The sequence below is a fragment of the Nipponia nippon genome, unplaced genomic scaffold, assembly GCF_047370975.1.
Source record: "Nipponia nippon isolate SJK-2023a ecotype South Korea unplaced genomic scaffold, ASM4737097v1 scaffold_3, whole genome shotgun sequence".
NCBI lineage: Eukaryota > Metazoa > Chordata > Aves > Pelecaniformes > Threskiornithidae > Nipponia > Nipponia nippon.
In genome coordinates, this window is record NW_028262347.1 from 93,662,178 (window position 1) to 93,689,818 (window position 27,641).

The following is a 27,641-nucleotide window of genomic DNA, read 5'->3' on the forward strand; positions in this document are numbered from 1 at the left end:
AAGTGCTTGACATAAAAAATAGTCCATTACTGGGAGAGAAAAAGGTTAGCGAAGGACAGAAAAATGAGCTGCTCAAGAAAAATCTATGTACGTGCCACATTTTTCATAACTGCTGATGCTAAAAACAGTATGCTAATTGTGCATGGCTTTATTTATTTGACCCTAAATCCTGGAGGAAGGCGAAGATTTATAGTAAAAGTTTTATTGGTACTTTTCCCATCACGCTAATGTTCAATTATTGAGAACCATTTGGGCTATAAAACAGCAACACACAGCGATCCCGTTCACCAACTTCCTTGGAAAGCTTCCAGAGGCTGGATATCGTTACGGCGTGGCCAGACCAACAGAACCAACCTAGTACGAACTCTGAAAAAAATTCCCTGGGCAAACAAGGATACCAAAGCAAAGCCCCAGACCTGAAGATCCGTTGGCTGCTGGGTTGCTACCACGTGGCAAAATTTCATAGTCAGATCCTCTGTCCTGCAGAGAGACTTCTTTTTCTAGTACGGGTTTCTGATGAAATAATTGTTGGTCAGAAAAGCAAAGCAGCATGGCATTATTTTCATCTGAATTGCTTCTAAGAAAACATGTTTTATCCTGCATCAATAGACACTTTAATCCATGGCATTAGTGAATTGGGGGTTTTTCTGCTCATACAAATGTCTTTCAAATCGCAGTTTCTCCCCTTCAACAATGCTTCCGCAATGGTAAAATCTCCACATATGCACTCAGTTTTCCCCTTTGAATATTCTCTTGTATCACAATTTTTTTTTAATGCTGCTTCAGCTTATTTTCCTAGCATTATTTTCCATTAATTGCATTTTAATGCGACTTTGTCTTTCCTTTATTTTTTTTCCCCCCTCTATTTCAGCCGGGTACTCTGAGTACTGTACAAAATTTTTCCTGGGGTTCATTAGCTTCAGTTGGTCTTTTTCTCTTCAGTCTATAACTACTGAATATTTTAATAAAATTGTATTGTTATAGAAGGTCTTCCAGCTGATAAATGGACCTCTGGAATTATATTAAGGCTTACATTAAATCACTCTTCTGACCCCTCACGCCTAGAAATGTATTTTATACAAATATTTCTACTGTTGATGTAAGTTTATGAAATACTGTTTCTAATTGCCCATTACCTCCTGTAATGATAGTTTCTGTGAATAAATTTTTTTTATTGCTTCTTCTTGACTTATCTGCTTTGCTATTGTTACAGTGCCGGTGACATTTTGAGATTCTTTATTTGGACCAACACCTCCCCTTGCCCCCTTATAGTTCTGCATTTATTTTTTGTACAATAAAAAAATATTGGGGCAAAGAGGACAGGGCCCTCCCTCATTCTGCAGGCGCTGTGGTGGTGACAGGCTGGTCACGGTGGCTTAGTAAGCCCCGCCTGCGGTGGGGGACAGGGCCTCGAGCAGTCTCGCAGCCGGGCGAAGCCGTGGTGCGGGGCAGCCTCTGTAAGCCTTTAAAAGGGGGTTTTGCTAATTGCGCTTATATCACGTATTTGTACTTTTTAATTGGTTTGGTTAACATCTTACAGATGTGCAAAGCATGTGATTTTTTTTTTTGGGGGTGCTAATTAGGATAAAATTTTCCTTTTTAATCTATTAATTTGGAGTAGTTGGCTGTAATTAAATGTACGGGCGCTATTTTTTAGATGACTGAAATGCTGCTATGACAAGAAGGACGCCGTCTCAGATCTAAACATCAAGGGCCCTTGAGTTTTCCTCCCACTCCCCCACTGACTCAGTGTTTGTCATTGGGCAAGTACCTCAGCTCGCTACCTCCCTTTCTTGCCTTCCAGGTCTATTGTGCGAATTAATTAGATAATGTTTCAGCATGGCTTTGAACTGGAGAGTGCTACAAAAGTGCCAAGTTATAATTTATTGTTATGAAAGCCAGCGTGCTGGCTGGGAGCGAGACCTCTGATGCAACCCCAGCAGAGAGGGACGGCGAGGCGGCCGAGGGAGAGCTCCCCTCTCGCCTCAAGATCCCTCCTCTCCGCACTCCGAAGCCCCTTCAGCCTGCCCTAGAGGTGTTCTGCAGAAGGCAGCACCAGCAGCTGCGTGGTGTCATCCCGCGGATGCAGCTCCTGGCTCAGCCAACCCGTCCCGGCTGCTGGACTGAGGATGTCACCTGCACCTCCCAGTCCATTTCAGGCTAGTTTTGGTGTCCGAAGGAGTGGCGGCCGCATCCTCTGGATAATTATAGCGCTCCAAATCAGCAAAGCACTTAAGATTAACATTGATAGTTCTGAAGAGTGGCTTAAGGTTAAGCATGCTGTGGGGCTTGCTGGGTAAGATTAGCCTAGAGCAGATGCATGTTTTGCTGGTGCAGGTTTTCAAAATATTTAGGCCGTAATTCAACAAGGCACTCAAACGTGAGCAGTCCCACTGAAGGCAGTGGAAATAACTGGCTGATCAAAGCTGGGCAGCCGGATGAAGAAAGAACATTAAGTTACAAACCTGTTTGTTTAGAACCGAGTTTGCTTTGAGGAGCACGTGTGCGTGCGGACCGAGGCGACAGAGCAAACCGGCTTGCCTGCCGTTGCCAGTGCTGCAGAGCGCGTACATGAAATAACACTTCCTCACGACCTGGCTGTGTTCAGCCAGTTTCCCAAATTCCAGCAGACCTATTTAAAAGCAATTCTATTGAATTGTAACGACCTGTCCAAAATAGCGCCCATTTTTTGTCAAATCCTATTTTAATCCCTTGGGCTTTTGATGCCAAAGCCTGCACTGGCGGAGTGGCTCAGCCCTGGCGCTGCTGTGGGGCAGAGAGGTCCCCAGGGGTTGCTGTGGGGGCATTTTAGGACAGCACCGAAAGGCTCTCATAGACCTCATGGACATCATCTCCCTGGTCTGTGGAGACCTGTGCATCTATAGCAGCATCTCTTGACGCTGATGCTGTTATGGTTTGAGAGAAATCCTACCCTCAACGAAGCCCCGGGATGGAAAATCCAGCTGGGGAGCTGCAGCTGCCCGAGGTGGTGCCAAGGGTCGCCAGTGCTGATGGCCTTACTCCATTTTAATGGCATCACAGGGCTCAGCGCAGAGGTAGCGGGATGCAGGAGTACAGCTCGGTTTCTGCAGGACCTGGTGGGTGGTGCAGGCCCTTTTCCAGTCTTAAAAGCCCTGAGCTGACGCACCCCGGCAGGGCCGAGGCAGAGCTGCGCCAGTGCTGGATGGGGACCCCCGCTTCCCCCCTTTGCCCCCCATTTTGAGCTCAGTTTGGAGGGCCGTGTAATGTGCCGGGTCAGACACACGGACAGGCCCTTTTACTGCTTTTCTTGTGATTAAGAGCCCAAAAATAAAGTGACCTGCACTTATATTCCCAGGCAGGCAGAAAGAATAATTACTTTACAGAGATGGAATTCCTTCATATATTATAGCCATTAAAAAGAGTAAAATTTGAAATTTACTGTGGCACGGAACAAAAAGGTAGCGCAGTTAGAGATAATGAAATCCTTACTTGTCATTAACTGAAGAATTACTGTTGTTAAAAGACCCCTTCATAAATAATTGAGAAACCAATTATACAGTCTTGGTGACTAAGTTATCCAGGAGCAATACAGACCACGTTATGCCATATAATGAGCAGCGAGTACACTCCGTTATATCTCCCTACAACTCGTGCCTTTATTCAGCTGCTCTACAAAGAAATAATAAAAAAAGAGAAACTAATGCACACAGTAATCAGAAAATACATTATCTGAAATGAGAGATGGGCATTAACAGATCTTAATTTCAAGCGGTTTTACAGCAGCGCGGAGGCCTGGATTAACACGTCGCTTTGCCACTGCGCCACAACGGGGCGCGGGCTAGGGCCGCCATGCTCACCTGGCCTCGGCGGGCTGGGTGACCCAAGCCCCCTCGGCCCACCGTGCCCGAAGCCGAGGGGCTGTGAGCGGCTCCCCAAGCGCGGGCAGGCGCGGTGGCCTGCGGAGCCCCGCGGTACAACCCCAGGCGCTGGGCAGCACTGTGGCCTCTCCTGCCCCGTGCACTCCCCGGGCAGCGCCGCCTGCTTTTTTTTATAGATATATTCTTTAAAGAATAATTAAAAAAAAAGGTTTTCAGTGGTTTGAATTGGGTGTAAATGAACCCCCGGGGCTCCGGCCTTGCACTGCGATCTGGTGCGCGGCGCTGCGGGGTGAGCCCTGGGTTTTCCGAGGCGGGTCGCAGGTGCGAGTGACGAGACGCTTTTCCCCACACACTGAGGTAAAAAATGCAGGGGGTGCGCGCACGCTGTTCGCCACGGATGATTTCATATGGAAACGAAGCCTCGCCGGCAAACGCCGCGCCGCTGGGGACGCCCGAGCCGGGGCTACGGCGGCATACGGGGACGTTTTTCGCGCCGCTGACATGGAACCCGCCGCGGCCCCCGGCTGGCGGCGTCGGCGCGGGCCGGCAGGCGGCGCTGTGGGCGGGCGGCGCGCGCGGGCGGCCCCTCTTGGCGCGCGGGGAGGCCGCAGCGCCGGCGCGCGGCGGCCACCGCCCCCTGCTCGCGCTGGCGGCGCGGCGGCGGGCGGGAGCGGCGGCGGCGATGGCGGACAGCGCCAGCGAGAGCGACACGGACGGCGCCGGCGGCAGCGGCGGCGGCCCGGCGGGGCCGCTGACGGCGGGCGGCCCGGCGGCGGGGCCCGGCTCGGGGGTGGCGGGCGGCGGCTCGGGGGGCAAGGCGGGCGGGATCGTGATCTCGCCGTTCCGGCTGGAGGAGCTGACGAACCGCCTGGCCTCGCTGCAGCAGGAGAACAAGGTGCTGAAGATCGAGCTGGAGACCTACAAGCTCAAGTGCAAGGCGCTGCAGGAGGAGAACCGCGACCTGCGCAAGGCCAGCGTCACCATCGTGAGTGCGGGCGGCGCCGCGCCGGGCCCGGCGGCGGGCGGGCGGGTGGGTGTGGGGGGTGTGTGCGGGGGCGGGGGGGGTGCCCCGCCGCGGGGGTGTCCGCGCAGGGCGGGCCCGGCCACCGCCGCCCTCCCCTCAGCCCTGCCCCGGCCGCGGCCTTCCCGCCCCGCCGCCCGCTCCCCCCCCCCCCGCTCCCCCCGGGGGCGGCGGTTGAGGCGAGTTTACCTCAGGCGGGCCCGGCTGTCACCGCGGCCCGTCCGGGGGGGGGCAGGTGGGGCCACCCCGCGTCCTTCCCGCCGTGCCTCGGCCCTCCGCGGGGACCAGGGTCCTTGCGGGAGCGGGAGGGAAACCGGCGAGGAGCCGAGGAGGCTCCCCCGCCGCCCCGGCCCGGCGTGGCCGGCCCGGCGGGGAGGCGGCCCCGCCGCCCTTGCCCCTGCGCCCGGCTGCCCGAGCGGGCAGGGCTGGGGAAGGGGCGGTTCGGCGGGGTCTTGAGCTGAGGAGCAGTGAGGGCCGTGCAGGGGGAGGGCGATGCTGGGTGTTCCCTGAAGTTTCTCAAAGTAGAGGTTTTCTTCGAGTATAAGTAATTGGTGGAGATTACGGATTATCTCTTCAGCCGTCACCGCTTCTGCCACTGTGCAGAAACAGCGAGTTGCAGGGTAGCGTCTTAGTCACGAAGAAGTGTTTGATTTATTTGTACTGTTTTGTTAGCTGTGGTATTTCAAGAGGTTGCTTAAAAACTCATTTAAAATAAACCCCTTAAAACCAATGCGAGTAACACACACCGCTCTGTCCTGGGAAGAGCTCAGCTACTGGTTTATGAGCACTGAGAGGATAACTTGGAGTTTATCATCATTTTATATGATGCTGCTAGGCATCAATCCTCAGTAAAGTACATATGAAAATACAGTACATATGATATCGTTTGTTTCTTTATGAGTTGGGAGTTTAGGAGTTTAGATTAGGGGATTTTTTGCTAATTCAGTGGTTAGAGCGATCATTCAGGCATTGTAATGATCACGGCCTGCATGCAAGAAAGTAGGTAACATGTTAAAGACTGATTAAAGGTAACCCTGATACTTGTATACGCTGTCCTGTATGTCCTTGCCAGTGCAGATAGAGATGCCTTGAGAGACCGATCCCACCTGCATGTGCTCATTCTCATCTGATTTTTCGCAGGCGTTGCTTTATTACAAGCATAATGGCTATTTTATTGATAATCAGTTTTTTCGTTGTCGATATATCTAGCAAAGAAACGGAGCTCATCTGGGCAAACCTCTCATCTGTTCCCAGTAGTAAGCATTCAGTGTCTAGCAGGATGTGGGCCGGAAGAGTGCATGAAATACAATACAGAAGTAATTTATTCAAGGATGACAAATATAGTGCTAGTCGGGGAAACGTGTGCTTTGTTAATACTTTACGAGAAGAGAATGTGTCTTAATTAGGTAGCAGCGGAGTGCCTTCTAATGTTGAAAGGGGCTAAGACATCTTGTCAGTCAGACATTTTCTCTTTGCCTGTTAGCAAGGCACAGCATCTTTCTGAACCCCTCCTAGGTGTGTTGTTTGTAAACAACTTGAAAAAATGTTTGCGTGAATTAAAGTTCTTTTGGTGCTGTCTCTAGGGACTGATTCCTTTATATTTTCATCAGATTCTAATTTACAAAGAGGAAGTATTTTTCTTGAATCTAAAACTTAGTCTGTATGGTTTTGGCATCTTGGATAAAGAGAGAAAAGGTGTTAGACTTTCATAGCAACCTGTAGGCTGTCTGGAAAACCGGCATCTTTAGCAGACACTCTGGTATGCTAAACTGTGTGCACGACAGAGTAAACCACTTCTAATTCAGCAAGCGGTGAAATAATGAATGCAAAACTTTTTTTTCAGGCCACCGAGACTTTGTGCTGTGGTTTACCTGGTCCGTAATGTAAACACATTTGCAGTCAAAATACTTTGTTGTGTTGCTCTAGTATAGAAGTGACTGGAGGTGAACTTTGTTGGAACGTTGAAATGTGTGCCATTTGCATGTCAATGTAATTAAAAAGAAAGTTTTCTGATTTCTCCCTTGTGATTCTAAACCTTCGTCAGTTTGCTCCTCCACCAGCCAGCTCAAGCTCCTCGCGGTGTTGCTGTGCTGGCAGATGGGCGCTGCGTACCAGTTTCCTGTTGTAGACATTGTAATGTCACGAATCAGCTTTGATTTTTATCAAGCGTTGAGGATGAGCTGCGAAGCGCAAATGAAATAGCCGAAATAGCAGGTGAAGTGACTAAACCTGTGTGCTGTGGGTGAAGGTCACTACTGGAACCACGCGGCTCTTCATCTGTGAGCCTTTCGCTGTCCTGTCGTTTGAGCTCCCTTGCGTGAGTGCCGCAGAGACTCTTCGCTTTCTTTAGCTCCTGCCATTGGCTTTAATGGTTTTGAATATTTTCCCTTTAAAGTTTACCAGGTAGAAAGCGGTCTTCTTCCTCCTTCCTCTTGTGTCCGTGCTCCTGTAAGTGTTAATATGATATCTTCTTTGTTTCTGTGTTTGTGCATAGTATTATTGGTGTCAGCATGGACGTGTACAGTTTGGGAATTATTTAAATAGCTTGCTGCATAGGATCCTATTAGTTCTATTTTGTAGTTAACCCTTATGTCATAGGGTCGAAAATAGGTGTTAATTAAGCATAGAAGAGCTACGTTAAGTGGTTGTACTTGGAAAATATGACTGAGAAAAGGTGTTGACTTGGCAGGCTTGTATGCTTGCTAACTTCATATGAACTCCCCTCTAAAACATGTAAAAACAGATGCTGCTTTAATACTGAAATTGGTAAAACTACCTTGGACTAAGTGTATGTCCAAAAAAGATGCGTGAACTCTACTCCTTCCAGTAGTCTGAAACGCAAATGAAATTATGCTGTTGCTCATGTGCAAGACTCTGAAATTAAGTAAATATAAGTGATAACTTTATCTCATGTGCTATTATTGGTAACAAACTGTGAGGCAAGGAGCAGAGCGGGGAGAAAGCTAGGTAAATTTGAAGTGTTATCTAGCAGTGCAAGAGCATTACATTACAAAGGTTCATTTCATTTGCATTACATGCAAAGTTTCAGATCAAGTATTAAGAAAAAATAACTAAGATCACTTAACCCATGGGCAAACAGATCGTTTATATGTATTTAGCAGTCTTTAATTGTATGATCTCATGGTATGTTTCTGCAAGGTCTTTTTTAGGAAATGGAACGGGTGGTGGCTAGGTTGTGAAAAATCACACACCTGAATATCTCAGGTGCTAAGTATTTGAGATGCGAAGTAGCGAGTTTTGGTTATAGTGGATATAGTGGATATAGTGTGTGAACTTCCTTAATTTTTTGGTGAAAAAGGTCTACCAAGGACATGTCATAATTAATGGGCTAAGTCTGGGACAGCACAACTTCTCTCGTTAAATAAGAGTACCTTCAAAACTGGGTGGTGTTGGGGTGACTGCTTTTCAAAAGATTGAATTGTAGTGTGTGTGTGACAAAAGCTGAAATACTTCAGTTGGGTGTAGGTATGTCTTGATCAGGAAGTTTCTTTTGAAGTCAGCAGAACTTGGATTTCTAACTTTTTTTCTACTTTTCGGTGTTTGATATAACAAAGTCATCCTGTTTCAGTGAAAGCCATGTAACCTTTAACTGATACTGAAGCATTTTGGTTTTCTTTGTTATTGTTTTGAACTGACAGGCCTCATACAAACAGAGTGCTTTCAATAACAAAAAGAGTTTTAGTCTCTGATTGCTACAGGTACATGCATGCTTACTCTTGGATGGTAGACTCAGTAATTTAACTCGTGTAAATTGGCCTGCTATACTCGGGCATCTTCTGTAGTGTTAGAAAATTAAAGTATAATAAGCCTTATTCTGTTATTTATTTTTTTGACTGAGGTGAAGATAGTGTATTTGAGAAGCCTAACTTTAAAATATTCCTGCTCCAGAGTGCTTGATGTAGCAGTTTTAATGCTTTGTAACATAGATTTTACAAGAATAGCCTCTCAGTTTTACTCTCTTGCAGTTTGCTTTGTAGGGAAGGGAATTATCCTAGAAATCCCGATTTGTGGTGCTGTGTGAATCCCCAACAGGATCATCAGTTCGGATGAGAGAGTCTGATCCAAAACACTAATGACATCAGTAACACTTGGATGCTGGTTTTTGTGGGCTTGCCGTGACTTATCGCTGTCTGGTAGCGACTACTGCAGCGCTTGCTGGCAAGGGGCGTCGGGACATGGGGCTGCTGTGGGTTGCGAGTGGCAATATTTTACTGTGAGACCTCTGCTACCCGTGTCTCTGTAGCTAAATCTGCGCCTCTGCACCTTGGCTCTCAGCTTGACTTTTTTTATTCCCCGAGCGCTAGCAGAGGGCGGTTGCATCTCCTGGCTTCTCAGTCTCCTCTGCGTTTCTGCAGAGCCATGTGAACAGCCTCCCACCAGCTGGGAGAAACAATGGAAGAAAAAGCCTTACTCAGCTCCTATTTCCTCACCCCTACTCACAAATCCTGAAGAAGTTTGTTGCTTTCGATAACGGCCATCTCCTGAAAACAAACAGGTTTTCTGGGACTTGCAGATCGGAAAAATCCTGTATGGTATCGTAGACTTGTTACAGTTTTCTCAATAAACAACCAGATTTAGATGCTGGAAATAAATATGATTTTAGCGTTTTGTTCTCAAGGAAGCGTGTGGTGGGATTTGTGTGTGTGTGTGTGTATGTATGCATGAGGTCTGCTGTCGTGGGTTTCCATGGGAAATGACAGCCTGGACAGATAGTTTGGGGAAGTGAATGGGCGTGCTATATTGTCGAAAATCCCATGCAAAAATGCTTTTTAACAGCTTTTTTCTTTCCTGGAGTTTGCATCAGAATCTCAAAGCAGAACACCTGTTGCAATACAGAATATGTCTATTAATAGTAGAAGAAAGGGCAGGGTAGGCTAACTGAATTGAAATATGAACCTTTAAAAGGTGCTCACTTAAGGGCAGGGGGATGAATGAAAGAAACCAGTTAGTAGCAGCTAGAGGTAAAAAGCAAACCAAGAAAGCAAAGAGATTATTATTTTAAAAGAGGTATCTGTAAGTCTGTTATTTACTCTTTATTTTAAAGTAGGTCTTGCTTGTCTGAAAGAGGCTGACTTGCTGTTTTGTGATGTCTTCTGTAGGTGTAAAAAACCTGCTCAGGGCTTTTGTATCTGGCTGTGTCGTTTGTAACTAGTTTGTAGCCCAACTAAACTAAATGTCTAACGCAAAAATAACTTATTTTAGAAATGCTTTGCTTACCTGCTTTTTTGAGTAAAGACAACATTGTTGCTAAGATTAGTAAATTCTGCACAATGAAACTCCATCCAAAAATTTCTCAGGAAGAGCAGGCACATAGGAAATGAGTGTCTTGTATTTGAATTTTACGTTTGCCTCAGATTCTTAAGAAGTTTCTATTGAGCTTCTACAAAATGTCTGTAGAGGAAAAAGGAAGCTAGTAATGCACTTTCGTGTTAACTGTTTTGGCCCTTAGGTTAACATGGTAAAAACAATGCTACTTGCTGCGCAGCTGGCGAACTAATCGTAGAAAAGTATATTGTCGTCTGCTTCCATTTGGTAGTTAGGCATAGCCACTAGTATATTGAGTTCCCAGGGAAAAACATTGTCGATGCAGTGCTAACAGCACATTACCATTTATCTGTGTTGTAGGCCTTCTTCCATGCTGGTTAAAAAACAAACACAAAAAAAAGCCCAGAGGAAAACTGGTAATGTTTCTGTCCTGTGTAGAACTTGATTCATATAGTTAATAAACAAGAATGCTTGAACACAGGTGCTTGTACTTTCAGGGACTTTGAGGCTTCAGAGGGTTACTAAATCACCTGCTTTGATTTGGATCACATCTTCATGTTTTTCTGAGTTGTTCCTGCATTGAATCTCGTACCTTACCTTGAAATGTGTCTTTGGGAAGCGTATCCAGTTTTAATTTGAAGACTCACAGAGGTAAAGAACCATTGTGCTTGGAAAGGCTCTGGTGTCCTGCCTCTGGTTCTTCCTGTCAGCTTTGTTACTGCTGAGCCCTTGGTCCCTGCTGTGCCTTTTGGCTAGGTTAATGAGTCTTCGGGATCCTCTGCTTTCTCCCTCTGAAGGTACAGGCTGTGACAGGCATCTTCTAGTTTACTCTGACAAACTGAACTAAGCTCTCAGGCTCTGAGATACTGGCAATCTAATGGGCTGGATCAAAAATGCTTTGGGTATGTGGTGCACTGATCTAGTCTAAACACACTTTCCTCCTTCAAATCTGCACAAATGTTTCTGATAGCTTAATTTGGAACTGGTGGGTGTTATTTTTCTTTTTTTTTTTTTTTAATCCCGTATCATCGGTTGTTTTCAGTGACCTTAACTGTTGTGCGCTCTGCTAATTTGGCAGAAATACAGTAGCATGCCTGTGCCTCTTCCAGGTCTGATTTGCACTGCTGGGTTGTCCAGTAGCACTTAATTTGCTGCTAATAAATGTGGAGCCATAGTCTCAGGAAGGGTATTTTCCCCTTTTCTGGGATTTTTTGAGGCTCTCTTCTGTAACCCCTCTGTTTTTCTTTACAAAGAGGTACCAACCCCTTAAGTTCCGTTCCCCCCCCGCCCATATCAGTTTCCCCAATGCTATGTATAGGTGAGGTGTACAGGTGAAGGTGAGCTGCCTCTCGGTTGGACCTTGGGTAGCAGTCTGTGTTACAGCTTCAGGTGAGAAGCTAATATGGAGTTGTTGTTTGTTCCTTCTCTCCATGTCCGTTCTCTGAGAGAAACCTTTGGTTTGTGGGGTCGGTCCTTTTTTCAGAAGTGCAGTTTTAGTAGAACTCAGTTTGCTTCAAATGAAACAAAATGTGAAGTTGCCTGTTCTCTGTTATTATTTTTTACAGTCTTGCTAATTTCAGTATCCCAGAGTTTATCAGAACTGACTTACTGAATAATAATGCACAGTGAATATTTTGAACGACATCATGCTTAGTACATGTTGGTGTGAAATTTCTAATGAAATTTCCCACTGACAAGTATTTTTGAGCTCAGTAAGCCACTTTGGAAATCCTGCTGTATACTTTGATTAGTTTATAACTGTTTTTAAATAATGTATGGCATGTATTGCTAAATCAAAAAGTCGTATGGGTGCCATATACACATCCTACACCTTTGCAGTTATCTTTATTACAAATAGTCCTTGGCTGAAAGATGGATCTATGCTTATCTGCCACAACTTGTTCTCTATTAAACCATGCTGAGTGACCCTTTTAATGTTTCTGTCCTTTATACAGTAAATTAATTTGTTTCCAGTATTACCATTGGGTTGATACCAAACTCTGATAACCATCTGTGTCTTGCTTGCCTTTAAATATTGCACAACAGCTCTACTTTTTTTTTCCGTTACTTTATTGATATTCCAGTGTGTAATAATGGTGGAATGTCTTCAGTCAGTAGGAATACTGGTCTATTGCTCTGAATTACTTTGGGGATGGAAGTGAAATAAGAACTGGGATTTTAGAGTACGTTTGGGAATCTTTAATAATGCAAAGTTCTTGGTGTTTCCGTGGGTTTGCTATTCTGCATAGAAAGTAATTTTGCTTTTCTCTTAAATGAACTTTCTCATCGAGGTTGTATCTTGAATTGTGTGTCAGAACTGGTTTGTTAGTCAGCTTTTATTTTAAGAACGCTGTTTAATGTTGGGTTTGAACATTTACTGAGACTAATGGCCATTCTTTCTTAATGTATCTTCAGTGACTTTAAAACATTTTGAAGGAGAGAGTTGGTTTATTTTTTTTCCTGCATTGTACACCTAACAGGCTTGCTTTGACTGAAGAAAAAAATATTAGTATGTGCTACTGCTGTGTATCTGCTATGATTTTTTAATAAATTTTTTTTTCACTAGTACAGTACAAGGCATTCGCCCAAATGAGTATTCCCAATGCGAAGAGTTTTGCATCATTCACAACTGCTGATTCAGGTGGTGGAGTAAAACGTTAAATATTTTTACAGGTTTTAGCGCTGTTACTAATCCCAGTATTGGAAAGCTAGTACAGACAAGACTTTGGAATAATTTTTAAATCCTGGAAGTTCTGTACTTCATTTTAGTTGTGGTTTTGACTGTAATGGAGTTAGAATTTTATTGCTGATTTCAAAGGATGAAGGAAAATGTTGGTTTTTGTTTTTGTTTTTTTTTTTTCCCAAAGTAAGTGCATGGTCTGTGGTTTTCTTGCACTTGTTAATTCCATTTACTTGGCCTTATTGCTTGTTTCCTCCTACTGCTGATGCTGTCTTCAGTATTGAAGTTGTTGTTTTCAAAGTCCGTAGTTTTAAGTGTTGGTATGCATGGGGTGTATCTTCATCTATAGACTGTTAGTGCTAAAGCTGCTCATAGGAAATGAGGAAATAATATTGGTGCGTGGCACACAGCTGTGGGGAGCAAGCTTACACATCTGCTAGAGACTTCAACAAAAGTGTGTGTTTTCACACTGCACCTCGTAAGGTGTGCTTGGGTGGGATTTCAGGTGGGGACTGGAGGAGCAGAAAGCACTTGGAATGGCGACTCTGCAGCGACTGCAGACGAGGCTGGTCAGGCAGCTGGATCTGTGGGGTGCTGCAGAAGGATGGAGTGCCAGTTTCTCACAAACAGATCTTGAACTGTGATTGGAATGAAGAAACAAGACAGTGCTCCTCCAAAGGAGTGAAAATTGTCAGCAGTAGACATCTGATGTATTTCAGCATAGCCTAGTAAAAGCAGTGAGAAAAACAGTTGTTTTACTGCTCTTTTTTGGGTTGGGGGGGTAGGAGGAAGTTGCTGAATTTAGCAGCAGAGCAAGAGGTGAATCCTTTCTGTCTTTCTCTTGAAAAAAAAAAACCAAAAACTGAAGGAGGAGACTAATAGGGACAAAATGTACAAATTGAATTATGCACAGGATTTGGGATCTAAACAGAACGAATGGAAAAGAGTCAAAGACATACTCTAGAAGAAAAAAAATACAATATAAAGCAAATTCACATGGATCCGTAACAGAAAACATTCCTGTGACTCCTTGCTTCCAGCGCAGCAGCCTGGGGATGTCCAGAAGGGAACATCTCAAGTAATGCTTCTTCAGTCAAGCCCTTCTGTCTGACTGAAGAGTTGTCTTAGTTTTAATTAGGTGGACTGTTACTGTCCCATTTCAATGTATGGGATGAGAGAATGAAGTAAAAATGAAGGCAAGGCATTGGAGGTGAACTATTCCACAGTAAAAAGGCAAGTGTCTAAGTAGGAAACTCTGAAACACAAATTACGGATGCGCAGGTTTCACATCTCTGTGGGGTGCAAGGGCTCCTTGATGAAAGCTAAAGCAAAATGTTTACAGAAACATTGAAGCACTTTTTACTCCTGACACTTGAGTTTGTAATTTTTTCAACATTTCAGGTAAAATACAGACGTTGTAGGCTAATTGCTGCCTAGGGACAGTCCTTTCAGCTCCTGAGAGTCCTCTATCCCTTCATGTCTTCCATTGCAGCAGTTTTGTTCCTGGAAAAGAGGGTATTCCCTCAGCTCATCGATTGATACTCTAATTGATGGAGAAACTCTTAGGATAGGGCCTTTTCTTCCCCTCTCAACTCTGAATTTGACTTTGTTTGAAATTTCATCTTCCGTGCATTAATATTACACGCAATCTGTTTTTTGGTTTGGGGTAGGTTTAGTGAGGTAGATGATTATCTCTTCAGCTCTGCTGTAGATTGAAACAGCCTAGCAGTGTTTCAGCTATCTGTAAAGTTTCCTCAGATCTTTTAATTCTTTAAACTGCCTAAAAATGTGATGTGTCTGCTTATTACTGTAAAGCTAAGGTCTTTTTAGTTCCTTTATTGTTGTTGATACTAATAATATTTAAAACTCCTACCACATATGTAAATAATTCCCACAATGATACACTTTGGTCCTGGATAAAAGTATAATAAATGTTTCTTAACAAGTCAGACATGATAAAACCCAACAATGTTTAATGGGCTGTAGTATGACGTTATGCTTCTTTCTGTTCCTTACGGTTTAATTTCTACTTTCAACAGAGGATGTTGGAAGTTTTTTCAGATTATTTTTTTTGGTAGTGGTGGGATTTCCACTTTGTTTCCCTTCACTTTCAAATAAACAGCAAAAACAGTTACTATGAATTTTTCAAAATGTAGGGGTTTTTTTAATCACTGTTTTTCCAAGAGCTTTAAACAGCATGAATTTTTCACATCTGTTAAAAATGAAGAGTAGAAGTTTTGTCCTGGCTAGTGTTGCCAGGAATTGATTCATTAGGCAAAAGCCCTGTCCTCACAGACCCTGAAGTCCTGGTTGGATCAAGAGGAGGGACACCTTCAGAGTCCTTTTCCAAGAGTAAATTTAACCTTGGATGTAGATCTGCAAAAAACCTCCCTTTTCTCTGAAAATTGAGACATGTAACTGGACGTTCTTGCTCCTTGGGTGAAAAGGTGGGTAGGCATTTCCTAAAAATTTCTCTGTGTTAGACCTACTTCTCCAGTTCTATACGGGGTGAATATGCAAGGATGATGGCATTCCCCCTACATCCTCCAAACCTCTGTTTGTAGAGATCAGAGACAGGGGCTACAGAGCAAAGGAGGTGTTTCTTCATATTCCTTGTCATATTTTCATACACTAAATTGATAGACTTGTTTCTTGTCTTGAAAGCCTGAGAAGAGATTGCTATTCAGAATACTGTGGTATGTATTGTAAGATGTCCAAACTGTAGAGAAGGAGAAAACATAATGTTACTCCACTCACTGACTCCTAGGAAGGATAAGTAGAAACACTTGTTTGCTGTGATGGAGTTAGAGCTGATGTGTCTTAACAGTGGGATGGACAGTGTGGTGAATGTCTTGGTTTGGAACAAGGTATGATTATAATCAATAAGAATGTCTTTCTGAATGTCTTGGTTTGGAACAAGGTATGATTATAATCAATAACAAGCTTTGTCTCCAGCACTTGTGGATCACTGAGAAGGTGTTTCTCTAGAAAGCCAATGTGTGTAAGAGGAAATTAGGGGAGATGTTCTTAAGAGGTTAGTTATGGTGACTAAGGACACCTTGCTAGTGTGGGGGAAAAACTTTGCAATCCCTCATGATTATCTGAGTTGTATTTAACCTAGTCATTCAAAACAAACAAACAAAAACCCAACCAAAAAAAAAGGGTTTTTAAGAAAGTGAATCAAGAAATTACACAGTGAGCATCTCACGTTATAGTTTGGAAACCCCAAAACTGGATTTTGATATGGCAGTCCTCCTCCCTAGTTTTAATAAATTTAAAGGAAGGCAGGTTGATCGATGTAGATATACTACAGTTTATACGCACATGAAAGAAGGATCTACAAGTGCTGAAGGCCACTTGCATCTAGAAGAGAAAGGTGATGAGTATGCAGGCTGTTTGAGCTCAGGACCCAGTCTAGAAGTGAGGAAACGTGTGGTTTTCTGCTGGAGACCAGGGAGGGTTGTTGATACCTGTGGCATGCTGGTGGAGGATGCTGTGCAGCAGTGGTCTGATGCCTTCTGTGTGGAAAACCTGGGTATAACAGAATTGTACTTTGACTCTTATTGTATACTCTGATGAAGAAAACCCAAGTGTTTCATATTTGCCTACTTTCAATGGTTCACCTGAGCTACATAAAGTGAAGTAGGTTTTTCATTAAGATTATTTGGGGGAGTGACTATTAAATCTCTGCTCCCTGCTTTTGTTTGTGCTCTTTTGCCTTTGAATAGTTAAACAATGGTGACAGCAACCGTACTTTTAACAATAGTTTGCTGTGGTTGCATTTTAGCAGAAGTTTGTTATTTTAAAACACAGCTCAGTGCCTGTTAGCACCAATATACATACCTCTGTGAACAGAAGCTGTGTAGTAGATTATTCACCTAATAGTCTATTCTTCTGCTGAATCTTTTGCTTTTCTTGCTCTGAAACTTTGGGAGTGTGCAATATTGAGTTTGCTAATTGGTCAGTCCAGCAAAGTGTATTTTATAGTTAATGTGAGGGTACATCAAAGGTAAATGGTGATTTATCAGTGGTCAGGAAACAGGCAAAAAAGTATTTAAAATATGTTAGATTAAGAAGCATTTATGCATTAGATGTCCGATATTACAGAATAATTTGGACTGATTTGCTGCAGTACTACATTTCTTGTAGGTTCTAGTACTGAGTGGTGGTGTTGCTGAGATTTACGCTGTTGTTGATTATTGGTTTCTAAGTAGCATGACACAACCAGATTAGGTTAAACTTGAGTATTTTAGATGCAAGTCAAACCAAACCACAGCATTTTAAAAGGATGGTAATTCTAATGATCATGCAAGATATGAAAAATAAGTTTAAAACAAAACAGTATATGCTACAACAGTACCTATAAGCCATTTGATCTCTCTCTTTTTACCTTTCATGTGCAGAAACCTGCACGTTCAAAAATTCAGGCAAACTAAACACAAAACTACAAATCTAGTTATGTGTATAGTATGTGTGCATCCTTATTATGTTTTTCAGCAGCTTTTATGTTGAGGCTGAAGAAAAGCAAAACCTGTTCCATGTGCTTCTGTATTCTATTTGTTTTACACTTATTGATTAACTAGCAAACCTATTTACAGTACAAAAAATGCACCAGTAAAACAGCAGTGTCACTGGCAGTCAGAATAAAGCAAAAACCTCTTTCAAGTAGTCATCAGTGAAGTGTTAATACAGAGAGGTATTTCAAACTTTGGTTCAGTGTTTGATATGACTGTAATTTTATTTTCTGTTTTGGCTGTCTTTGTCAAAGTAAAGCTTCAGTCAGTCAGGTACAAACTCACGAAAATGGGGAAGGCCCTAGCAAGGCACATGTACCTTCTGCTGGAGCGGTGTTGCCTAACCTTTGTGCAAGGAATGGTCGCTTGCCTCTGCTGGGCTGAGAGGGGAACTGTGTAATATGGCCCCTTTCTTACTGCCTTCCTGGCCGTGTTTGCACATGCGGTCATTACGGTCCTTCTGGGGAACATTTAACGTGTATTTTGAAGAAATATTTTGCTTGTATGTAGTGAACTTGAAGACTTAGGGGAGCTGGGCTTGTTGCTTGTGTGTACTATACACATGCATTGGAAATTCACTGCTACTGAAAAACACAAGAGGTGCAGGAAATGTATACTTTGTGTGCGTGTGCAGTGATGAGATGGAGAAACGGCTCCGTGAAATAGAGCCATTTGGAAAAGGTCTGTGGGCTAGATTTATTTTTCCTGCTAGGTCATTCCTGCCTTGGCCTGTAACTTCTGTTGGCTCAGGTTACAGCTCTTGTGGACTGGAAGCAGAGACTCCAGCCCTGATAACCGTCTGGGAGCTTGTTCTACATGATGATGTTTAAGTGACTGAAAAACAAGTGCTATAAAGCATATGTCTAATGAATAGTCAGATTGCTAAGGTTGTAATGTCGAGCGCTCAAAATAGGAAATGTTTAAATATAGGTTTGCTTGTACAACCTTGCTGCCTTTTCTTTGTGGTGCTTTATTACCATATACTCTTTAATTACATTAAAACTTGCATAACAGTGTGTGGTCATGGTTAAACTGCTAAGTAAAAGTTATTTGAGGGTTGATACATTTTTTTTTTAGACTTCATCTTGACATTTTCTTTGTCACAATGGCTTTTTCACATGCTGCATTTTTATTAACTATTTAATGCCAGTATTTTGATGTAATAAAAACCCTTGAAGAGAACACACTGATTTTTATATGTTTTGAAGAAAAGCATTTAAATTATTTTTAATTATTTTAAATAAATTCAGGAATGGATTGTATTAATTATGAATTTCACATAGCTTGTTATACCTTGTTTGTAATGAACCAAATACATTAATTTTATAAATATTTATGTTTGTGAAATGAGCCTGGTTTTATAACTTGCTTATTTAATTTTCATCACTTGTGTGTTTCAGTTGTGCGAGACTCTTGCAGGTCAACATGAAAATGCAGAGAGAGAAGCTATTTTAAGTGTTTACAAATCTGAAGTGGAATGGAATAGCGTACTATCAAACAATTTACTTCATTGCTGATGCTAAGAGATTATTTGGCATGTACAAATGCTACTGAACGTTTGTGTTTAGGAAGCTGGTCGATTCTGAGGGCTCTTTTAAAGTGCTATTCCTTGTGTGGCTTTCCAAACCACAAGGTTTTCATGTCTTGAAGGTAACTGAATTTTTGAGAGAAGGTCTCATAAGCCTGCATGAGTGATGTCAAGCTGAAAACATCTGATCATGGTTAAAACTGACTTGGGAGAAAAATGTATGTCTTGCGTCATTTGACTCGACTTATTTCTCTAGTCAGTCCGTGGCCATTGCGGATTCATATGACAATATGCTGGATCACTTGGTAGGCATCGAGTGAAAAACTTGCTGTGGCTGGAGTTGACGGTAGGAGTGTTGTGACAGAAGCATTTTGACATGTCCAGCCAAAATGTAACTGACCTTTTAAAAAGGAGGGGGGTGAGGGTATGAAGGGGAGACAGAATTGCCAACTATAAATGGAGATTAAAAGGAACTGTATTTTAACACTTCAAATAATTGCTTATACAGATATTCCTTTATTATTCTAATAAAAAACAGATATCTTTTTTTTCCTCTTACAGCAGAACTCATCTACTGAATAGTTGAAATGTAACAGGAATTGTGTTTTGAGGCAGTTCTGCATGTGGCTTTAATGTTACATGATAGGTAACATTTAGAGTAGTTGAAGTTATCAGGCTGAGGTTCAATACTGACTTTTTTTTTCCCCGTTAGTGTGCTTTGGAAATAAAATCTGGTAAGCCTATAAGTTGTGGTGTTTTGTTTTGGTGTTTTTTTTGTTTTTGTTTTTTTTTTTAAAACAAGCAAACAAAAACTGGAGCAAACAACCCCCCCCTTTCCTTCTCATCTACCAGGTTTGTGTATTAAAAAAAAAAAAAAAAAGAAGCCCAACAGCTTTGGGTTGTGAAGGAAACATACCAAGGTATTAGTGCTTGTTTGTTTCCAAAAGTATGGGGCTTCTAGGAGATACTGTATACCCAAAGATAAAAATCTACAGTTCTGCTGTTTGTGTAGCTCTGTTACTCCTGAAAATGCATCTTAAAGAAGGGAAAAGGAATAAAAAGAAAAAATGAAAAAGAAAAAAGTACTCGTGTGTGAGAACTGAGGAAGTGACCCTCAGGGTTGCCGTAGATTAAACAGGAAATCACACTGCAAATTGAACCCAGAACTTCAATTCCAGCTCACCGCTTTAACCGCAAGAGCATTCACTCTCTTTTCTTTGCAGACAGGCCACCCAGCTGAAAAAGGTACCTTTACTTGGAGGGAAAGCTGCGCCCACGTCATACTGGCGCTTTGGTGGAACTTCTTTGTCCTTCAGCCCTTACAGATGGAAGTGTGCTGCTGGGTAGTCGCGATAGTTGGCAGTAGCGTGAGCCGTTAGCCTCTGAGTTACTGTTCACTTCTGTTCTTGTGGTGCTTAGTGTTTCTCCTTGTCTGAAACGCACGTTGCATGCAGTGTGCTCGTTTCAGGTGCGACTGGAAGGTTAGTAGGAAAAAATAACTCCAGCCCAGGAGAGCTGCAGTGTAGAAGTTCCTCCTGTAAGGGAACAGTATCAGCTCACTGGAATATTTATTGCATTTGTGTGACCAGTAGTTTTCCGTACTGTTTTAACCTGGTGCCAGAAAGTACAGCCAGAGCAGTAACTTGAGTTAGTACTGCTAGAGGAGGAGTGTGTACTTCAGGAGAATTGGGAAACGTAGATTTTATTTTATGCAAGAACTGCATATTCTAAAATCATGCCACTGTGACTTTCTGCGCTTCACGCCCTGTTTACCTCATCATATTTTTTGGTAGGACTTTGGGAAAGGCTGCTTTCTGAAGTGACAGCTTTAGTTCGGTGTAACATGTGCAGCAACTGAGATCATCGTTTCCCGAAGCTGTCCCAACCTTTCAGTCTATATTCAGTAGCAAAGATTGAGTTTCTTGTGTACAGCAACCAGATGAAACTGCTCTTCAGCTCCATCTGCAGGCTTATATTGTCCATAGGGTCCTGTCGACAAAAATTGCACCGTAAAAAGATGGATGAATTGTAAAGAGGTCATGGTGGCTCCTGCCTTAAAGATGAGGGACCTTCAAGAGTGGATTAGATCAAAACAGTCCTTGGTAGGCTGTCTCCAGCAAGATCCCCTGAAATCTAGTGTCACCTCTACTCTGGATGCTGCTGGAGACAGGTGATGCTTTGTCAGCATGCAAGCCAGGCGTACTTGGCATCTGGCTTTCAGCTGGTTGAGTGTAGGTGACTGGAGCAGTTTGTGAAACACTTGTTACTGAAATTGTGTCTGAAGTGAGAGCTGAAATTAAAATGCAAGATCTTGTTCATGTCAGATCACTGAAAATGTTGTGCTGGTATTGACTACGGAGTAGGTATTAATTGTGATTGTGGAACCTGCTTACATACTATGCAGTATCAGGAAGGCCTGTGAAGCTTTTAGAAGAACTAACTGGGGGGAGAAGGGAGTGTGGGGAGCTGTGATTTTTTTTTTAATTATTATTATTTTAATGTTTTTTTAATTTGACTGTGTTCAAGCTGATGCCTCATCAGAAATACTGGATTTTGCTGCTTCATAAAATAGTGCCACTAGAGCAGTGTGGTTGCGGTATGGTCCAGTGATGCAGAAAGAGAGCATCTCACCGTAAGCAGAAGCTGCTGGGTGTACTAGAAGCAAGAAGGCAGAGGGAAATCTTAGCAGTGTGAACTTGGTCTGCTAAAGGTATATTTACAGGATGAAGAACTGAGAGCAGAAAAAGATTTTAACACTAAACTTCCCACAGTTTATGCTAGTATATGCAGCATGTGGAAAAATAACTTCTAATGAGATTCACTCCCTAATATGATATTCAGTTACTGTATAAAGTTTAGGAGAAATATGTTTCTTAATTCTTTTAAAATTAGCTCATTGGATTGTAAGCTCACAAGGATGGGTTTTTACAACACTTCATGCATCAGCTCTACTAGTGATCAGGATTTCACATGCTACTACAATAGGAATAATAATAGGATTTTTCTTCCTAGAAAATATAAGAGGTTTTGTGTGTTTTATGTGCATGAGGTGCTTTTTTTCCCCCCTCTTCATTCTTGATTTCTTGCAAAGTAACATGATAGTCTTTGCCATTTATGGTCTTGACCACAGTAATTACAGAGTTTCCTTAGTGGATGCGTCTATGAAACACTCTGAGTTAGCTATACATGGAGTTTTGAGACACAGGAGACAGGTGGATGTGACTGTGGTTATGCAGAAAATCTGTGGTGAAAGTAGATTGCTTGTTTCAGGTTTCCAGAGATTGACTGATCTGGTATTATCATTTTATATCACTCAGCGCCTTAGCAATTTATTTTGTAATACAGTACACAGAACAGAGTGAATTGCTGTTAGTGTTTTTCGATGTTGAATGTGATATGGATAATAGAGAAGAACCAAGAACTCTGTACCCTCATAGAAGACCCACAAAAGACTGATTTCCATACTGTTCCTCATTTTTTGCTGATCATATCAGAGCCTCTTTTCAAATGCAGATACTTAATAAAGAGGCAGTTTAGCCATATGGGAACACAGTGTATATGTGTCCAGAAAGATATTGCAGTGACACAGTCTGTGCGGGAAATAGTATTAAAAACTGATTTTTTTAATGACTGTGTTGCAACATCAGTTTGATTATGGGCTAAATGAATAACAGATATCAAGATTTTAGGCAATATTAAGGTAAACATGAATGATTTTATTACTTAAGATAATTGAACTATCTCCAAGTAATGAGTAACAAGATGAAGGGAAAGTTTCAGAATGAAAATATGTGGATTTAGAAGAAATATGGTAATGCATCATGTGCTTTTGTACCCAGTCTTAATAACTGTATGATGTTTTTTTGACTAAAAAGTTTGTGTTGAAATTGCTGACCCTTGGGTAATTTAAGTGGACATTCATTGTATTAAATAGGATCTGTGGATATCTGGAACTTACAGTTCATACTTAGATTTCTAGGGTTCCTATTGTTTGTTCAGTTGAGAAATATATTCTTTGTATAATGGAGGCATATGTAATCATACTCAGCTTTTCCTCTGAGCAAGTTGAAAGCAAGCAGGTGTCCTACGCGGTGTAAGCGGAGGGGGTTGTGGCAGAGCAGTTTAAACAGGTCTAAATTGTGGCTGTTCATTCTTCGTTTCCACATGCCAGCACTCTGCCTGTGTGTTACGCCAGTTTAGGAAGCGGATCCAGGAAAGAAAAATGGGAGGAGGAGGGGAAAGGATTAGTTTTTGGGTGTCTCCTTCTGCCTGTGCTGGCCTGCTGCCTGGTTGCATGAGCATCCGTGCAAGCACAAAGGAGGGGCATTGCTGCGTGGCTGGGAGTGGGCTGGGATCTTGGCAGCCCGTGTTCACGTTGGCCTAAGCACCCATCATTAATGTAACACCAGGACCTGGCTACGAAGTGTTGTGCAGGCTCGGTGCTGTAATAATGTGATTTTAGAGCTTTTGATTGGTACAAAGCATGAGCAGAACAAATCTGTGCAAGTTAGAAATGAACAGAAATCAAAGTAGAAACACCCTGATTCTCTTTTTTAGAACCAAGTGCTTTCTCATTTAATTTTAGGTGAGCTTGGTCTGTGTTACTGTCTTTTATTGTCTGAACCATTGAAAGGCAGGCACCAGTAGAAATTCTGTGTAGTGAAGGCAATGGAGGAGTTGATTTTGGAACAGCATGCATGAATTTTAACGATTTGAGAACAATGAACCCTTGCAATTTGACTTGTTTACTCTGTTCCGAAATGTCTCTGAAGATGTAAGATTGTGAGTAGCCCTAAATAAAGCCACATTTAGTGTAGATGATGGTATCGAGATCAGTTAGATTCCTTGAGTTTTAATCTCCTGAGATGTGAGCTGACAATTTAGGATTTCTTCAGAGCTCTTGGACAACTCTACATTGTCTTGATGTGGCAAGTGGTAATACCAATGCTGAACATGCTGGAGTAGCGGTTCTCTGCCACTGAGATGCACAGACATTAGAGAGGAGGTGCTGTGCAAGACCTAAGCTCCTAAGCTAATAAACTGTGCCAGACCTTTTTTTCTTTTCTTTTATTTCTTTTTTTTTTCAGGTTGGGTTTGTGCCAGCTCTGCTGGTGACAGGGAGAAGGGAGCTGGTGGCAGATAGTGGGAAAGGGCCAAGGCAAGAAAGTGAGTGATAGAGACAGGAGAAGACCCAAGAAGGCAGAGATAAAGATGTAAAGAGAAGGACTTGATGAAAGGAGGATTCAACTGAGAAGTTTCCAAACCACTGCTTTAGATTTTGTGATACTGGCGATATCATGAGGAGAATTTGCAATTGTCCTATTGTTCCAACAACTTTAAAGACGTTTATGTTCTTTAAGTAACTTTTCTTGTAGGCATGGAGTTTCTCTCTGTTTAAGTAATTGTCTCTTGGGAGTACTAGGGAATATGTCATTCCAGTTAAAAGATCACTGACATAATGAAACCTTTCGAGCATTTTCCACTGTACAATATGTATAAAGAGATGGTTATTTTGGCACATTTTGGGCAGATTATGGAAGCTAAGCTTTCAGTGAAACTAATTATGCTTCTGTTTCGGTTCTTAAATTTTCCTCCATCAAATTTTACTGAAACAAAACTTACTGAATCTTTACATTTTGTAAGCTGGTATAATTTTATTAGGATCAGGGAAAATCACAAATCTGAAGTTCAAGTGATGTGGATTTTATTGCAGGTGATGAAAACACTCCTCAACCCTACGTTGTCTCATTTGTTAAAGGCGGTGGCTTAGGAATTCTGTATTTCTGTCATTCTGGGCTCTCTTTGGACTGTGGAACTAAGAGTTGGCTCTACCAATTTGTAGCTGTGGTCTTTCATTTGCCCATATGAAATACCCTTTGTGGCCTTTTAGAGCAGACTTCCAAAAGATAACTCTGTGTTCCATTTGTCAAGTTTCTAATATGTACATTAAAAAAATATACAAACACCTGAACTGTAGGGAATGTGAGGGAATGAGCTCACGCTGGCTGGCTTTCTGTTGAGCATTGCCTAGGTGCTATAGGAGAGCTGAAATGGAAATTGTCTTCTCTAGTGATTCTTCATGGGGAAGATTTCCAGAGTAGCTCTCCTCTTGTGAAATTTGGAAATCCTCAGGGTAAAGGCATTTTTTAAAGTTAATGTCGTATGTAGTGAAGTAACAGTTCTGCGAAGTAATATGTTTTCCTGGGATGGTGCTTGGGCAGAAATTCTCATGAGAAGAGCTGTGCTGCCTGTGGCTCAGAAGCAAGGCATATATGGGTGAAAGAATAAATGCATTATTTGACTTTGCTAGAAAGCAGGGCTGCAGTCTAAGGGATCTGGAAAGAAGGCACGGTGCTGAATACAGCAGTCTCAGAGCTGTGCTTCAGCTCATAATGGAGAATGTTTAGAGACGAGTTTGGTTTTAGGAACAGAGTAGGTAAAAGTAGGCACCTGTGAATCAGTAATGCTTTTATACAGTTAAAAAGGTTGGGGAGTTCGGGCATTTGGTTGGGGGCAGGCCACTTTAAAGCACCAATGTGGTTTCCCAAGTTGAAAGATGGGGAACAAAAAAGGAAGAAAGGTGCTATGATGTTAGAAAAGGGGAGGGTAGCAGTGCTTAGATCCATCCTACTGTTCTCCAGGATGATGGGCAAGATTAAAAAAAAAAAAAAAAAAGAGGTGGAAGACATTTAAAGGGGAATGGAATAATTGCAGCTTTTAATGTGGAAACTTGCTCCCTTTTTTCTTAAAACTATGTCTTTACTTCACAGCAAGCAAGAGCAGAGCAGGAAGAGGAATTCATCAGTAATACTCTATTTAAGAAGATTCAAGCTCTGCAGAAAGAAAAAGAAACACTTGCAGTAAACTATGAAAAGGAAGAGGAATTTCTCACTAATGAGCTCTCAAGAAAACTGATGCAGGTAATTGGTGCCTTTACTGATGTTTCTCCCAGGAGCTTTGGGACCAACTGGTGGTTGAACTTTTTTGTGTGACTGCAACTGGAGTCAGGGATGTGGTCAGGTTGTAGCTGTTGTAAAGCTGACACTTGATAAAGGAAAGTACAAGAAGAGTGGTGAGTAAGCGTTCGTTTTTTAATAAGTTGCTTTAAAGTGTGCCTCTGCAAACTCATGGTGTTGAGAACCTGAAAGTTTGTATAGAGATGCAAAGAAATGGATGTCGCTTAAAGTAAATGTTAACTGTCTTACACAAGAGAGTTACTGATTAATTTAAAGTGTTAGTGAAACTGAAGCTATTTTCAGGAGTACTTGATATTTAACAGGAGTCCTGAAATATTACACTTTATATACAAGAATGTGCAGTGATGCTTGAAGGAGACTTTATCCATACTTTTAACAAAATGGTTCCTTCTCTTGAATTAAAACATTTACATCAATCGGGTGCTAAAAGTAAAAAGTTGAAGATGCTAGAACGATTTATGGCAGAGAAACTTCTTTTCATTACACAAGTTGCTGGTTTTTGAAAAGTGGGTAAGTATCTGTTGGAAGTGGTGTATATGTTTGTCCTGTTCTGATAGACTTGCCTAAATACCTGCTTTTGGCCTCTGTAGGAGACAGGGTGCTAAGTTAGGTGAATGTTTGGTGTGATCCACTATGGCTTTTTTCATGCTGTTACTTATAAGCTTTGTCATGAAAAAATAGTCAGTTTTAAATATCCTAATTTGTATGTTGTAAGCACTTCTTACATTCCGCAGCTGGAGACTTAAGGCATGTTTAGCCCTGCAGTTAGGAAATGCACTGTTTGGAAACAACATGAGAGCTAATCCCAGCTGATGCTTTTGTTACTGAAAATAAGGACTTGATATCCTTGATCTGGTATTACTACTTCCCCTTGCTGTTCTTGAGGACTGACAAGAATGTTTCTGAATCAGACGTACGTTTACTTTCAAGGTCATACATTTTTATGAAAAATAGAGAAGCAGATGGCAGTAAAATAGGGTTATCAAGTGTTCTTTCCTAATTTAAGTAAGATGTTGATATCACTATAAAAAAAGCTTTCCACTAAAGTCTCTTCCAGTAAAGGGAGAAATGCTTTGTTGAGCAATGTTGTTTAATTGAAAGGGCTATGTAGAAATCGGTTACAGAACCAGGTTACGTGGGGCTGTACTCCACATTGTGTAGAGCAAAGTAAAACTTACTTTAAAAGTAAAAGCATGAATTACAGTTGATTTTGCTGAAGGGTTTTGAACTCATATAATGACCTTGCACACAAATTTGTACTGCACAAGTTCTGCAGCAACTGAATTGCTGTATCTAGTAATTGCTTAAAATATGCTTAGCCTTTTTTCCTAGAATTCAACTGCGATTGCTTTAAAGCTATGTCTTTAACAGTTCTTAAATGACTAATATTATGCAAAATAGGTTCACACATTACAAAGAGAAATATAAGCTTCTTGTCAACCTAAAACTACAATTAATTTTTATGCTTTTCTGCTATGGACTTTCAGAAAGTATCCTTTGACTGTTGCCCCAAATTAAGGAAAAAGGTAACAATCTACTGTTCTCAAAATGGCCCAGGGGCTGCCTCATTGTAATGTATGAAATAATGCAAGGGCATTATGCTGTTTATCCATTGGAAACTCTTAAAGGGTGTAACTTCATTCTCACTAGTGAGAGAAAGATTCAGAGAAGCACGTATATCTGAAACAGAACGCAGGCATAAAACTGGTGAAGTTATTCTCGCCTTTTGTGTGGCATCTGGAGAAAATCCTCAGTCTTGAGTTCAACATCATCCC

General features: G+C 42.0%; 1 protein-coding gene across 2 annotated transcripts in view; it reads left to right on the top strand.

Moving 5' to 3' along the window:
- Positions 1–4,504: 4,504 nt before the first annotated feature.
- Positions 4,505–27,641, top strand: part of CCDC6 (coiled-coil domain containing 6) — a 54,949-nt gene continuing 31,812 nt past the window's right edge. The window contains exons 1-2 of one of the 2 annotated variants that reach the window (XM_087766736.1): positions 4,505–4,845; positions 25,660–25,809. In XM_087766736.1, coding sequence (XP_087622862.1) covers positions 4,543–4,845; positions 25,660–25,809 — 453 coding nt within the window. In that variant the 5' untranslated portion in view covers positions 4,505–4,542. The remainder of the gene's footprint in view (positions 4,846–25,659; positions 25,810–27,641) is intronic. The other variant, XM_087766735.1, reaches the window with a different exon arrangement.